We start from the raw sequence: 15,667 nt of genomic DNA on the forward strand, positions 1-15,667 counted from the left end.
CCGCTGGCGCTGAGATAGTTTCTTGGGTCCCGGTACTACATTCGGAGAGACTTCTGTAGGTTGGGAGGAGACTTCAAGGGCCCTCCTTGATCACCCCGAGGGTTGGGGTGCAGCAGTCAACAGTTGGTTCTCTGCTGCCACCATGTGGCCAAGATGTTGGCTAGCCCCAGAACAGCGACCCCTGGTGGACAACCCCGGTCCTTGAGAACCGGCATCCACAGGAGCACCCCTTCCTCCTTCCCCCTCTGCCCACTCTGCAGGAGCAGGGCAGGCAAACCATGTGGGGGAAGTGGGGCCTTGGAGTGTTAAGTATAAGTGCTCCCCCCAAGCTGAACTCACAAGGCCTGGCCTATATTTGGTTTAGGACCTGCCCAACTGCCCCAGTATCTATCACCTTGAAGGAGTGCCCTCTTTTCCCTTTTTGGCTCTCACATCCCTCTGAACACTACTCCAAAACAAAAACAAAAACGAGAACTAATGCCAGCCTTTTTCTCCAACCCAAAGAGATCATCTGAGTGGCAGCAGTCTCTAACTACAATATGACCATATCACTCTGCAGCTTTAAAACAAATTCAATGGCTCCCCACTGCCAGACGTTTACCTGGAGTTCAAGAAACCTAGGCCTTGAAACCTCCTCCAGCTTCACTTAAACCAGTAATACCATGCTGTTTACCAGGTCCTTTGCTTTGCACATGCTGGTTCCTCCACTAGGAACACCTTCCCTGTTTGGCCTGTTATTCCTTCCTTGATCCCCAGACAGATAAGCCCACACTCCAGGTGCCTACTGTCCTAGGTACACACACTCACCTAATTGTGACCACCCATTTTCACACCTACCCAGAATAGGTGCTAAACTGCAGAGGTGCTGAGAGTCCTACAAGAATCACAGTAGCCAACAGGAGTATCTAGGGGCCGACCACTGACCAGAGGAATGCCAATAGCAGCCATGGACTGCTGGCCTGGCATCACCCTGGCCCCAGAGGCAGTGATTTGGTGCACTGGCCAGGATCAAGGGGAGAAACAGCAGCAGGAACAGGCAGAAAAGAGACCCAGGGCACATGTGCAGGGCGAGCAGCACCGCCAAGCCTGTGGCTGTTCCCCACGCTCCTTGGGGTCTAGGCAGGTGGTTTGCTGTCATATCCATCCTAATATGACCCAGGATAGGGCCAAGGGCAGGGGCTATCCCATTTCCTGGGACAGTAAGTAGAACCATTCCAGTGTACCCTATGCTACCCACCAAATATATTTTCCAACATGGGTTGGTTTTAGTGGCAGAGTATCTTAGCCCAGCTCTCAGAGACTGCATAAGGGTGATTTACTCTACAGTCTGAAGACCACATTCAGTGGACACTTTTCTCCCATAAACATTTCCTAGGTCTTTTGCTCTCCTAGCCAATGAGATGGTTAAGCTGTGGCAGAACTGGGAAAGCCCCCCAGCAGCAAGATAGAGGCTTTCTGTACTGTGCCTTGGGCTCTGTCCAAAGAGGGTCTCAGGACAGAGTGGAGGGGTCTGGGCCTTCACTGCTGAGCTTCCTGAGATGTCCACAGTGACCCCTGTGGGCTGGAAAATGCTAGGGTGGCAGAAGAGGGCCCGGTGTGCCTAGCAGCATCTGCCCTTCCTAGGGCAGGTCCACCCCTGCCCCAGAAGTCAGCTGGCTCTTCCTGCAGGCCCTCCAGCTCACTCCTGGGGACGTTCTGAGGAATGCACTGGCCAAAAGCACAGATGCTGAGGTGGATAGCCCTTCATGAGGAAGACCAAGCTGGGACAATTTCCCCAGAGGTCTAGGGCTACATACACTGAGGCTGGTCTCTGAATTTTTCTGTGCTGAAAACCAGACCACCTCACCAAGGGATCTTACCCACCTGTACCAAGCCTCAGACTCTCCCTAGTTGGCTGTCCTTCTCTTACTCAGCCTTGTCACTGCTGAGCTACAGCAGCCCTTCAAGCAGAGCCACAGCTCCCAGGGTGTATGAGTGGTCCTTTGGGGCACAAAGCTGGGGGCCCCTCCTAGGAGTGAGAGAGAGGGGCTGTGCCCTTCTAGGAGGCACCAGGGACTCAGACTGAGTACTGGGGTGGGGCTGTGGGGGGCAAGGCCAGTGGAATGCTAGAGAACATTTTATGTATGGCAAGACTTTAGCTGAATGAAGAGACCCAGCCCAAGGTTCAATTCTGAGTGCTTGTGCTCCAGGACATGGGGAAACACAGGTAAGGACTAAGGAGGAGGATCCAGTATCTGTAGGAGTGAGAATGCATGAGTGAAGGGACCAGTGACAAGGCCCAATGAGTGTCTTCTCCAGAGTACTTTAATGCACGCACCAACCCACAGTCCCTGCCTGCTTGCTGCCTGGGCAAGAGAGGCCAGCCCATGTGGAGGCTCCCATAGCTTCCATTGCCCAGTGTGCCTAAGAGGGCTGAACCCACACACATTCCCATCAGTAGGTGAGGGGTGTGAGGATGAAGAGGCGATCTTCTTCTTTGCGGATCCAGCGCATCAGCTTATGGATGGCACTGACGGCAGATGCCTTGGTCCCCAGGGGGCTGTAGCACATGTAGAGCTCAAAGGCACCTGTCACCTGGAGGAGGGGGCACAGGGTAGTCATCGAGGTTAGACATCTCGTGTGGCCCCTGCCCGGGATCCCGATGAAGCTGAGCCCATCCCAGGGCTGCCTTACCCAGGCCAGGAGGTTCTCATTGGGGCCCGTGTAGTAGATGGTCTTGAGTGGGCGGGAGGCATTGTGGGCCCGGCTGTGCAGGTATTGGTAGAGGCCCAGCAGCCGCTCCTGCTCCTCTTCACTGGTGTACGGGGCCTCAATCTCAGGGCTGGAGATGGGGGAGTGGGTTGGCAAAGAAATAACTTTCATTGCCTTCTCTGGAGATCTAAAAAAAACTCTTCCTAGCCAGGGAGACTCTGACATGTGTCTTACCCTCCAAATGTTCTCCCAGGACAGGGCATGGCCTCCCTACCACAGAAGACTCCCCAGGACAGGGCTGGGCCCACCCAGAATGGAGCCCTGTTCTTCCCCCCTCCCCCAAGTTCATGGCATCTTTGGTGACTTCCCTTGGAGAGGCCAATCTGAGTTTAGGTGTCCGAAACAAAGTGACAGGTCTGAAGTGGAGGAAAAGTGATCTGGGAACCCAAAAAGGGGTAATGGGAAGACAGAAGATGCCACATCTGGCCACAGCCCCTCTGTTGGAGGAGGAATTCTGCATCCTAGATGGGACCAAAATGACCCCTAAGGCAGACCTGCTCCAGGGCAGGAGATCCAGGAGACCTCTGTTCCAGCTTCCTTCCCTGGGTGTACTGGGCATTTCAAGGCTTTGTGGGTAACAAAGTAGAGAGGTACATGCCCATAGGGGGTGGAGTGATAGGGAGTCTGGGTGCCTGATGTCAGAGTAAAACAGACCCAACATGTCAGTCCATTCACAGATGGGTCATCAGCTCCAGGACTGCATCAGGGCTGAGGGCCAACCGCCTCCCCTCCCTCGCCCCTGTCTCCCTCAAGTTGTGCTCCCAAGGTCCTCCCTCACCTGGTGAAGAGTCCCGAGCTCTTTGATTTATAGAGGAAGTGGCGCAGGTCCGGGATGCCCACTTGGGCAACACTGTAGTAGGGCGTGCGCAGTGCCTCCCGCAGGGCCAGGTGGGCTCCACGCTTCCGCAGGCGCTCCTGAAAGCGGCGGCGGCAGTCAGAGACTGCAAAGAAGTCCTCCCGGTCGGTGGAGACGAGCAACAAGCAGAGGTCGGTGTCAGGCTCCAGGTAAGAGATGTGTGCGTGGAAGAAGCCGGCTGCATTAAATTTGGGTAGGCACACAGGCGTCCAGGCTTCTCCCTCACGGAAGGATGAGGAGGAACTTATGAGATTGAAGAGCAGGTGCAGGTCGATAGGGTGCAGGAATTGGTCCTTGCGGCGCACGAGCGCCACCAGCTGGTTGCGTGCCAGCAGGATGGAGAAGACGAGGCTGCGCGCTCGCGCCTGCTGCAGGCTGGCACTCACCGCGTCGCGCACGGCCGCAGCCAGGGGCAAGCAGCGCGCTGCCCCCATGAGGAAGCTGGGGTCTCGCGCCATGAGCTGCAGCAGGTTGTCGGTGATGCGCTCCGAGCCCGAGAGCAGGCGCCGCAGGTCGTAGTTCTGCTTCTGCTGGAAGATGTGGCTCAGCTGGGCACCGGTAAGAAGGCTCAGGATCTGGTAGTAGATGTAGAGCAGCTCCTGCGCCAGTTCCTGCGCCGATTGCCGTGTGCGCGCCACTGCCACCAACACCAGTGGGCTCCGGCGCACGAATACTACCTTGTAGCCATCTGAAGGTGGAGGGAGGGGATGTCAGCTTCTCCGGGGAGCCCTCCGGGGTTGGCCTTGCCCAGCTCCCTCGGAGCCCCAGCTTCCTACACAGCTTGTCGCTTTCTACATCCTCTCCACCCTCTCTCAGATCTCTGCACACAGTAGGGGCTTAAGGATGATGAAGATAAAAACAGCAGCCCACGGTTCCCTTTCCCTGAGGATTCCAGGCTGTCCCTGCCACTTGCTTCACAGAGTGGCACCAGCCAAAATGCAGTGAGCAATTGAAAAAAAAAAAAACATTCTTGTGTTAAATGTCAAGAGCTGGGTGGGGCTCAGGGCCTGGGACTTCTAGTTCTCTCCAAGGGCAAAGCCCATGTCAGAGCCACCTTTGGCCCTCACAATACCCTGTAAGGCAGTCATTGTTGCTATCTGTGTTCAAATGACAATATTGAAGCCCAGTGAGGTGGAGGGGCTGCCCTTGGTCACACAGCACATCCCAGCCCTCTAGTCCCTCGGGGACTATGAATTAACCCTGGTCAGGGGAGCCCTCCCTGCCCCCCTTTCCAGGTGGCTCACCTGCGTGGATAGAACGAATGGCGTTCTTGTCTGCCTCCAGGAAGGACACCAGGGCCACCATGACACCCATGGTGCTGGAAAGTGCCTCCTCTGACCCATAGCGGGAGTACACAGGCTTCCCCGCCTCGCTCAGCACAAAGACGTGCTTCTGGTGCAGTCGCCATGCCTCAGCAGCCTCCTCCTCATCCCCCTCGCCTGTGCCCTCCCTGGGGGGTTCTGTGGCTGGCCGCCCAGCTGCCCCTGAAGGCTCTGGCCAGTCCTCAGAGCTTCCTGGCAGCATCTCCTCCTGCAGGTCTCGGGCCACACCCGTCAGTTGGGTGCTCAGCTCGCTGAAGTCCTGGCTGATCTGTCGCATGTCTGCAGGCAGTGGTGGAGGACCCCCAACACCCTCCTTGGGGCTGTCCCCAGAAGCTGCCCCATCCTCCGATTCAGTCAGGTCCTCATAGGAACGGGCATGGACGAACATGGCACCCTCCTGCCCAGCACCTGCCAGCCAAAAGCACTGGTGCTTAGAGCAATAGCCACTGGCAGACCACCTTACCAGCAAGATGCGTAATATGGCACTCTAGCTTTACTGCAGAGACAAGCCACTGTTCCCTCCTGCTACTGCCTGCTACAAGTTATGCCTCCCTGCGGCTTACAGCCCACCAGTTTCCTCCCATCACACTGGGAATAAAACCCAAACCCCTCATGGCTGCGGGAATGACTTGCTTCTACTTGCTTCTCTCAATCTCATCTCACAGCCCTTACCCATTCCAGTCACACTGACCTTCATCCACCTGCTCTTTGGACACCCTCAACATGCCCTCACCTACCTCAGGGCCTCTGTACCTACTGTTCCCTCTGCCTGGAATGCACTCCCACCTCCTCGCATGGCCAGCTCCTTGTCACACTTCAGCTCTCAGCAAAGACATAAGTTACCTCCTCACCTGACCTCTGAGCCTGGGCACTCTATCATATCTCTCTCTTTGATTTCTCTTGTGCCACTTGTCAGTTATTATCCTCCTCCCCAACTACAGTGGGGTTCCTCCTGAGGGGCAGCAAGGTGGTTGTTCACTGCTGTGTGCCGAGCACCTTGCCCTGTGCCTGGAATACCTTTGTTCAGTGACTCTCTATCCCTGTGAGAAGTCTCCCTGACCCAGTTCAGGCCATAGTTCCTAACCCACTCCACTGTAATGACCCCACTAGCTTATGGCTCCCCTAAGGCAGGGGCCATGTCAGTCTTTCTCTACTGATTTTTTTTTTTTTTTTTTTTTTTTACAGAATAATTCAACAGATGTATTTTGAGTCTCTATGATGAGTTTGCTACCGTACTAGGCATTTGGGATACAACCACTCTGTGCTCAAAGAGCTCACAATTTTGTGGACAAGAGATGGGCAATATATACATAAACAAATAAAATTACAAAATAACTATTGTCCTGTACAGAGCATGGTCAGAGCAGGCAGGCCTAACTCGTGCAGAGGTGACATTTAAGCTGAGAGCTGAGGGAGGGAAAAGGAGTCAGGAAGGCGCAATGTAGACCCAGGGAACGGGAGGAGAACCCATGCTGGCAGCCAGACAGCACAGGGGTGAGTAGCCCAACATGAAGTGGAGAGGAAGGCTGGACACAGACAGAGCCCGTTCCCTGCGGTATCCCCAGCACCTAACAAGTAGCCCACGAGTGACTGAACGAGTGCATGAATGAGTGGGAGTGAAAGACTTGGTGGGAATCCCAGTTGCCCTGGAGGCTGCTCTCGCTGTCAGCTGCCTGGAGCTGCACACCCTGCCCGTACCTGGCTCCATTCCCTGAGCCAGTCCTGGTGTGGGGCTCTCAGCTCTCTCCATACTCTGCCCATCAGAAGGAGCCAGGGTGCCATCGGGGCATTCGCTGCTCCTCTTCCTCTGCATGTCAGCAGCCATCCCTTGGACTCTCCTGTGGGCAAACAAAGACATCATCGAGGGTAAGGAGGGAGGTGCTGTTGGCAGGGGTCACTGCTAGTACAGTAACAGTGGTTAGTACAGGAAAGCACCAGGACCCAGCTAGCTCAAACCTCTGGGAAATGGGTTCTGAGTATTCCCCTGTAAAAAATGAAGTATGTTGTTCTTTTTCTAAGTAGAAAAGGAAAAATTCATTGTACCTATTCATTGTAGAAGACTTGGAAAATAAAAAAGGATAAAGAAAGAAATGTCACCATTTCCCCACCATTCAGGATCTTTCACTGTTCACATTTTGGTGTATTTCTTTCCAGTTTTTTTTTGAATGCACATAAAATGGAAATTTTTTTTTTTTTTTAACAAACTGATAACAGCAGCTAACACTTACTGAGCACCAAGGTAGTGTGCTAGGAAGTATAAGTGGACACAGTTATCTAAGCCTGATCACTACACTCTGTGGCAGGTGCTCCTGTGTCAGGCTGGCTCTACAGATAAAGGGACTGAGGCTGAGAGAGTAAATGCCTGCCCAATGTCACAACAGGGTGGAAGCTTTGGGAGCTGGCAATTGAAACAATTCTGTATCCTGGTATCTTTCACTGCACATCCTACCACAAACACTTCCTCATTCAAAACTGAATTGACCAATAGTTCTTTCTGAATACTTAGGCATTTGCAAAGAAAGAGCAAACAAGCTTGTCTTCAGGCTTGCTTTTTTCTGAGTACACTTTTGTACTTTCTGAATTTGGCACCAGGGCTTGCCTTACAACTATACAGCTGTACAACTATAGACATAACAGTTCTCAGTGCCCATCTGAATGCCAGGACAGACTCAGTTTCATCTCTCAGTCCTTCTGCAGCCTCAGAGCCAGGTGGAGGTGGCGATGAGTGGATGGCAAGGATAACAAAGTTGGATGGCTCACCTGGAGTCACCCCTAAGGGCCCCTGAATGGCAGGCTGAAGGAGCCTTCATTTGGCAAGCAAAATACATTCATAGGGGAGGGGTTCCATTGAGGCACTGATCCTTTCGTGAAGAGAAATCTGGGTAGACAGGCGAGAAGGACTGCAAAGACTAGTCAGAGACTCATGAAGAGGTCATGCGGGCAGGCCAGGGGCCTGGGAGGGACTGGTGTTAGTGTGAGCAAAGCAGACCCTGTTCCTGCCCTTCTAGGACAGAGTCATAGGAAATAACTGAGGCCTTGTTTCTCAGTAGCTCCACAACCTTGGGCAAATGAGTCTTCCCCGAGCCTAGCATGAAGTCGGTGCTCAAAAGTGTTCATGAAGAGTGACCTCAAAGAGAGAGCATCCCCATCACTCTCATTTGTGTGGTCCCAGGTTGTCCATGTCCAAGAACACCCTCTCAGACTCCTTATCCTCATCCCACCAGAGCTCCTACCAGGCAGCTCCTGTATGCACCCAAAGAACTGACTTTCAAGCTCTTTTTTTTGTTTTTGTTTTTGTTTTTTGGTCATCTTTGTTCTAAGCTATGGAATCCTTTTTCAAATGCATCTTTTGCAGAAGTTCAACGGGCAAAACAGACAGGGAAGCCTGGTAGCCACTCGTGCACTGAACCTGGAGCATCACAGAACAAGTGAAGTTTGGGCACCATTGGCCAACAGCATCACCCCACTTAGAGTAGGACCAAAAAAAGATCATCTGGGAGAACATTGACCTCTGGGGATTTTCTAGGCCACTAATCCCATCCATTAGGACAGTCAAGAGTGATGGATCCTAGCATGAGTCAGAGCCCAGAGGACCAAGGCATGGGCCACCTTGTCTGACAGAGGGCCAGAGTAACTAAAAGGCTACTTGCCCTCAACAGCTAGGTTGTTCAGAAAGGTCCACTCAGAGACAGAGACAGAGACCGAGACCAAGAGGAGTAATCCCAGACAGGCCAAAACAAGCACTGTAACACCATAGAGGCTGGGGCAGTGGGTGCTACAGTAACTAGGGCATGCCTAGGTCTTCAGCAGGAAGACACAGGCCACATGAGAACCTCATAGAGCATTATTTCACAAGCTAACCTAAAAGTGAGATTGGGGTCTGCACTGCTATGTGAAGATGGAGTGACTCCAGAGAGATGAGTCGTGTCCAGGCAGAGAGAAAGCTGCTACTGACAGTCCCAGGGTTGTGGCCAAGGCTTCTGGACCTGGCTCCCTGGACGGAGACCTGGATTGCTATGTGTTTCTTTCTGGGAAGTAGGTCCAGAACCATTGCTTCAAATTACTATATTTCTATGGAGACTCACTTTCCTGCTCCCTTAGTCAATAAGTTCACACCTCTCTTCTCGAATTTCCATCACTTCCTTCTCCCACGCTCACTCAGCATGATCCATGATCTCACCGAGGAAACAGAAGTCAGCAAAAGAGAACTTCCAAGATTCCCACCACCACCTCGCCTCACCTGCCAGGCTCTGCTTTCCTTCTTCTCACTGAAGATGAGCTGTCCTTGCTCCACTGGGAGCAAACACCCCCACTGCAGTCCCTTTCACCCGCACAAGCACATGGCTTCAGCAGCTGTCCCTCTCTCTCCCAGATCATTGGTTTCCCCTTCTCCCCCATCCAGCACCAATATGCTGATGCTTCCTCCATTTTCAAAACACCTTCTGGGGCACCTGGGTGGCTCAGTTGGTTAAGCGTCTGACTTCGGCTCAGGTCCTGATCTCACAGTCAGTGAGTTTGAGTCCCACATCAGGCTCTGTGCTGACAGCTCAGAGCCTGGAGCCTGCTTCGGATTCTGTGTCTCCCTCTCTCTCTGCTCCTCCCCCACTCACGCTCTGTCTCTCTCTCTCAAAGATGAATAAATGTTAAAAAAAAAAATTAAAAAAAACACCACCTTACTTTGGGTGTGTTCACTCGTTATAATTCACTGAGCTGTACTTATGATTTGTGAACTTCATGTTTGTTTTATTTCAATTAAAGAGTTAAAACAACCCCCCCCCCCTTAACTCTACATTCCCCTCTAGGTTCCACCCCATTTTTTTGCTGCCCTTTATAAAACAGACCTCAAAACAGTAAATAATACCTGGAATATAATTAGTAGGCTAGGCTATGCTGTGTAACAAATGAATGCCAAAATGGTAGAGGCTTCACACATAAAGGCTTATTTTTTGCTTACACAAAATTTACCTTGGATCTGGTAGTAATTCAGCTCCCTTCCAAGCAGTGATTCAGGAATCCAGGTTACTAGCATCCCATAGCTCTGCCATCTGGAATACATACCTTTTCCACATCACTGGGCAGTGGAAGACAGGGCTGGAAGGTCATGTACCAGCTCTTAAATACTTCAAAGCCCAGATTGGCCAGAAGTAGTCACATGGCCAGAGGGACTGGGAAGTGTGGGGAGCTCACGGGTATCTGGTAATCAAGAAATACATCTGCCACAGCCTCTCCACTTCACTCACTTGGGTTTTTTTTTAAGATTTTATTTTTAGGTAAGCTCTACACCCAATGTAGAGCTCGAACTCACAATTCCAAAATCAAGAGGTGCATGCTCTACTGACTGAGCCAGCAAGGTGCCCCTTTCCCATTCATTCTTGAAGCCACTCCAACTAGACTTGCACCTCCATCATTCCAGCAACACTGCTCTCATCAAGGTTGCTAGTTGACCTTGGGATCATCTCACCTCACTCAGTAGCAGTAATGGATACACACTTGGTGATTTCCTCTCTTAAAACACTTTTTCTTCTTGGCTTCTGGTACACCACTCTCTTTTCTTGGTTCTCCTCCTACCTCATAGACCATGCCTGCTAAGTCCTTTATGCAGTTCCTCTTACAGTTAGGGGACCCAGATTTCAGCCCTTGGATCTCTTTTCTGTCTTCATTCAAACCACTGATGATCTCATTCAGTCTCATGTTTTTGTTTTTGTTTTTAATTTTTGTTTATTTTTAGAGGGGAGAAGATGCAGAGAGACAGAGAGACAGAGAGAGAGAGAATCCCAAGCAGGCTCCACACTACCAGTGCAGAGCCCAATGTGGGGCTCAAACTCATGACTGTGAGATTACGACTTGAGCCAATATCAAGAGTTGGATGCTTAACCGACTAAGCCACCCAGGTACCCCCAGTCTCATGGTTTTAAATTCCATTGATACATTAGTGATTAGTGATACATTGTGATTCCAATTTTTATTTCTAGCCCCAATGTCTCTTCTGACTTCTAGAGTCACACACATTTAACTGTCTACTTCATGTCTTACAGTATCTCAAAGTTATATGTCCAAAACTGAGTTCCTGATTGTCCTCTTAAAAACGTATTCCTCCCAGAGTTTTCTCCACCTCAGTGAAAGACAATGATTTTCAGCAAATCTTGGAGTCATCTCTTTTCCTCACACCCCATATATCGAACCACTAGCAAATCCTGTCACCTGTACTTCTGAATACCCAGCAAAATGTCTCTCTAGTTAATATTTTCCCTATAGAATTCCTCTTGGTTTTTAATACCCAACTGTGGTAGCCAGCCTTCAAGCCAGTCCCCAATGATCCTCAACTTACAGTGTATATGCCTTTGTGTACTCCCCTCCCACACTGAGCAGTTATGTAACCAATAGGATAACGTGAAAATGACAACGTGTGATTTCTGAGGCTAGGCTAAAAGATACTGTGGCTTCTGCCTTGCTGTCTTGGATCACCCTAGTTGGAGTCATCAGCCATGTTGTGAGGACACTCGAGCAGCTGTCTACAGAGAGAACCTCAGCAAACTTTGAGACATGCAAATAGCCAGTACCAAATGTGCCAGTCATGTGAGTAAGCAATCTTCTAGCCCCCGTCAAGCCTTCAGATGACTTCAACCTCACAAGAGAACCTGAGCCTGGACCATCCAGCTAAACTGCTCCCAGATTTCTCCCAAATACCAAAGGAACTGCATGAGATAATAAATATTTATTGTTGTTTTAAGCTGCCAAGTTTTGGAGTAATTTGTTACACTGCAATAAATAACTAATACAACAAACTTGTATTGTTTTGGCCTATGTTTATATAGAAAAATACTATTTACATCATCAAAACTTGATCTATATTTTAAACAAGTGATGTACATTTAAGTCCTCAAATTACATTCCAAGTTGGATAGAACATCACTCACTAAGTGGCAACATAACGGGCTTACTTGCATCATGGCTGTTGAAGGTACTGAAAGAGGCCATGATACTGCATCAAAGCAGCAAACTCTGGTGGTCAGGAGGGTATGTTTTTCAGCATTTTATATCCTAACGCTATAACCTACTGGGCATGTATTTGGTATATATTTTCCTGTGTTTTAGTACCATTTTAGAAAATTGGGGGTTTGTGGTCGATGAGGGAAGCATTATACTTTTTCCCATTTAAAATAATGGTGGGGGGAGGCGCCTGGGTGGCTCAGTTGGTTGGGTGTCTGACTTCAGCTTAGATCATGATCTCATGGTTTGTGGGTTTGGGCCCTGCGTCAGGCTCTGTGCTGACAACTCGGAGCCTGGAGCTGGCTTCAGATTCTGTGTCTCCCTCTCTCTCTCTGCCCCTCCCCCTGCTCACACTCTCTCTCTCTCTCTCTCTCTCTCTCTCTCTCAAAAATAAAAACATTTAAAAAAATTTTAAATAGTGGAAACAGGGGCACCTGGGTGTCTTAGTCAGTTAATGTCCGACTCTTTGTTTCAGCTCAGGTCATGCATGATCTCATGGTTTCGTGTGTTTGAGCCCCATGTCAGGGTCTGTGCTGGCAGAATTCTCTCTCTCTCTTTCTTTGCCCCTTCCCCACTCATGTTGTCTCTCTCTCTAAATTAAATAAATAAATAAATAGATAGATAGATAGATAGATAATAAAAAGATATATGAAATAATGGGAAACAGATACTCAGTTAGTGATTCCAGATAATGTCCAACTTTTGTGGAACAGATTACTAATGTTAAATGGGAAAAGCCCATCTCCAGAATCTGACCACTGCTCATCACCACCACCACCACCACTACCACATTGGTCCAGGCCACCATTACCTCTCTAGGGGAGTGATGCACCAGCCTTTTAACCAGTCTCCCCACATCTACCTTTGTCCTTGCGCAATATATCCCTCCCACAGGACTCAAAGAGATCCTCTTGAAAAAGGAAGTCAGGCCGTGTAATTCCCCTGCTCAAAACTCTATAATGGTTCTCACTCATTCAGTGAGACAGCCAATTTCCTCAGAGCAGCACACAAAGCCCCACTCTACCGCTTCCTTTTATTTCTTTGACTTGATCTCCTTCCCTTTCCCCTGCTCCCTTCACCTCAGCCCAGACACACTGACCTCATGGCTTTCCTTTAGGATAATATAAATGTGAATCCTAAGTACTTCTGCATTTCAGAATTTTGCCCTTGCTGAACTTTCTGCACAGACCACATCTCTCTGCTTTTCACTTTGTCCCTCATTCACCTATTCCACTGATGGGGCTAGATATTGACATGACCTACTCTCTCACTTCCTTCCAGTTGTTGCTCAAGTGTTACCTATCAGAGAGGCCTTCCTACAATATCCCTGATTCTTACCTGTCTTACCCTGCTTCATTTTTCTATGAAGCATTTCAAATTTCAGTATGTCAGCTCCACATGCAGGAGGAGTTTAATCAACATTTGCCAGATAAATAACTTTGGAAGGGAAAAGGTGAAAGATCCTCAAAGAATATCCAGTTATAATGCAGTCTCTGGAGACCCCTGCCTGTGGAGAAGACTTGTTTTTGGTAGTAGTCAAGTGTTCAAGAACAATGGTCCTGGAATCAGAGGGACCTGGATGGACCTGGTTTGGTTCCATAAGTCTTAGCTTTCTCATCTATAAAGTGGGGATAATGATAATACCAATTCACTGGGTTGTGGAAGGATTAAATGAGATGTTCATGTAATTTGTTTACCCTGGCACACAGTAAGCACTTGCACACTTAATGGCTACTGCCATTAATATATCATGATTATTTTTACTTAGCATTCAAACCATATGTAGCTGCACTTACACACAAAAAGTGGTCTCTGCCATGTAAATCAGTCCTTTGAAAGTTGGCTCACCCTGAGCAAACATGATTATGACCTCATGAAGCCAGGTAGCTTCTGGCCTGAAGTGACCCACCTGTGATGTCCAGCCAAAGAGATGTCTGTGGGCCTTGGGCTGGGGGTTCCTCCAGGCTTACTGGCTATTTGTTGGGCCTGACATTGCAGGAACAGACCATTGGTTCTCTGCTGCTCCTGGAAGTTTCTCCCAAGTTGATCCTTGGTCTGCCACATGCCTCTGCTCTGTGGCCTTGTACCTCTGGTCAAAGACCCAAACATGGTCTACGGCAACTTACCCAAGGTCCTGGGAGCCCACTACCCACCGATCCCTTGTGGACTTAGGTGACTGAACCCAGTATGGCTGAGTGGTACTCAGCATGGTAACTATATGGAATGAGGGCAGGGTCAGCTGGCTGGGGCTGGGCTAGTAGACGCTTCCTTCACAATAGTTCCCCAGCTACCTGACATCATGTAGCATCTCAACATCTCCAAGGCCAATCGGGGGATCCAGCCAGAAGTCCTGATGAAGCAAACAGTTCTCTAGACACTTACTCTGGAAACTAGGCAGCAAACCCCACCCCAGCCCCCACTGGAGCCATAACCTTCATGACAGAAGCTCCTGGGAGGCTGGGCCTGAAGCAGTTAAGCAAGAGAGGTCTCTTGGAACCAGTCCCATATGTGCCCTCAGGGTCCCTTCTCAGGCAGCCTCTCTAGAAGCCCCCAGGGCATGCTACTTTCCCTAGATGTGCTCTGCTGTGCCTACAAGCAATGTCTCCAAACAGGTTGTCTCAATCAGCCCTTCTTGTGTGCTTCCCTCCCTCAGGTGCCCACCCTGGAGCAGGCAGAACCTTTAAGAGCCCCTCCCTACTGACTCCTACCACTCTTGCTCCCTCTTCCTGCTTGGATAGTGCTCCATCCTGCCCTGACCCTTTTGGAGCGGGCTATCTGGGAGGGTGGTGCCAGAATGCATGGGTCTCTGGCAGACAGGGCCCTGGTGAGGCTATGCTGTAGCTGGTTCAGCAGGATGCCTGCTCCGTGAGCATCGCCTGGTACTTGTCACTGCTGGTGGCCACTCCCCTCTCTGACAAAGGCTGCTCACCCTCCCCCAGCAAACTGGAACCCAGAAACGGTGGCTCAGCCAGTACAGGCAGACAGGTTATCTGAGCCAGGGCACCCTTGAGAGCAAAGTCCAAAGCCCCAGGACACTTCCAGGAGTTGCCTGCTCACCCCACAGTCACCTCTGCAGATCTTTGAAAGGATTCTGCCCGGGGGAGGGGGAAGGGGGGAGCGGAATATGTGTGCCTTGAGGGGCGGGTCCTACCAGGCCACTGCCTCCTATAGGACTTTGCTCTCCCAGCCAAAGGAAGGGTTCTGGTCTTCGCCTTTTGTATTCTTCAGCTGGGGGACAACCGGCTAAGGCACCCCAAAGAGACTAAATCCTCCTATCGCAAGTGAAGCGTAGGTGGCAGGGGCCCCCAGTCTTCAAGCCCCTGGCTCCAAGGATGACAGCTCTCCAGTTTCTCGGTACCCCCTGGCCACGTGGGTTGGCAGTCGTACTCACCTGTTTCTCCGGGGGGGGGGGGGGGGGTCCAGGACGCACAGAGACTGCCGGTCACTGCTCTCTGCCGGACCCCCAGGAGGGCACGCGTGTCCGGCCGAGTCCGGCCGGAGGGCGCAGGTCAGACCCTCGGACCCCTGCGGACGCAGACATGGCCACAGCGCAGGCCACCGCCCCTCCCACCGCCCCTCGCCCAGCAGGCGACCCAGGAAGACAGCCCTCTCCGGCCTCTCGTGGCGGAGGCCTGGCTCCAGCCGCTCTGCCTCTGGCCCTGCCCGCCCCGGGGTGCATTGTGGGAAATGTAGTCGGCGCTCACCGCTGCCTGCGGCACTCTGAGGCGGGGCTGGGCGCCCGGTCCCG

At 51.0% G+C, this 15,667-nt stretch overlaps 1 protein-coding gene across 3 annotated transcripts; it reads right to left on the reverse strand.

The window, feature by feature from the left end:
• Positions 1–2,282: 2,282 nt before the first annotated feature.
• On the reverse strand, positions 2,283–15,599 carry MON1A (MON1 homolog A, secretory trafficking associated). Of its 3 annotated transcripts, none has more exons than XM_053897284.1 (6): positions 15,311–15,599; positions 6,628–6,767; positions 4,852–5,337; positions 3,530–4,295; positions 2,674–2,821; positions 2,283–2,574 (listed from the first exon to the last, which is right to left on the reverse strand). In XM_053897284.1, exons 2-6 carry the CDS (start codon positions 6,752–6,754, stop codon positions 2,434–2,436), a joined length of 1,668 nt encoding a protein of 555 aa, XP_053753259.1. In that variant the 5' UTR covers positions 6,755–6,767; positions 15,311–15,599; the 3' UTR covers positions 2,283–2,433. The 3 variants fall into 3 exon arrangements, with proteins under 3 accessions (XP_053753259.1, XP_019272421.2, XP_053753260.1); XM_019416876.2 differs by lacking the exon at positions 15,311–15,599 and adding an exon at positions 13,829–14,054; XM_053897285.1 differs by lacking the exons at positions 4,852–5,337; positions 15,311–15,599 and adding an exon at positions 13,829–14,050.
• Between the last annotated feature and the right edge of the window lie 68 nt (positions 15,600–15,667).

This window comes from Panthera pardus, unplaced genomic scaffold (genome assembly GCF_024362965.1).
Source record: "Panthera pardus isolate Hobbes unplaced genomic scaffold, ASM2436296v1 HiC_scaffold_8, whole genome shotgun sequence".
NCBI classification, from domain to species: domain Eukaryota; kingdom Metazoa; phylum Chordata; class Mammalia; order Carnivora; family Felidae; genus Panthera; species Panthera pardus.

What these genes read in the sequence shown, in the direction of transcription:
- MON1A (XM_019416876.2), bottom strand. Translation starts at nt 14,028, where the DNA reads ATGTTTGGGTCTTTGACCAGAGGTACAAGGCCACAGAGCAGAGGCATG. An exon ending in TCTTTGGCTGGACATCACAG is followed by an intron (nt 6,768 to 13,828) that starts GTGGGTCACTTC and finishes GTTTGCCCACAG; the next exon opens with GAGAGTCCAAGGGATGGCTG. An exon ending in CATTCGTTCTATCCACGCAG is followed by an intron (nt 4,296 to 4,851) that starts GTGAGCCACCTG and finishes CTCCACCTTCAG; the next exon opens with ATGGCTACAAGGTAGTATTC.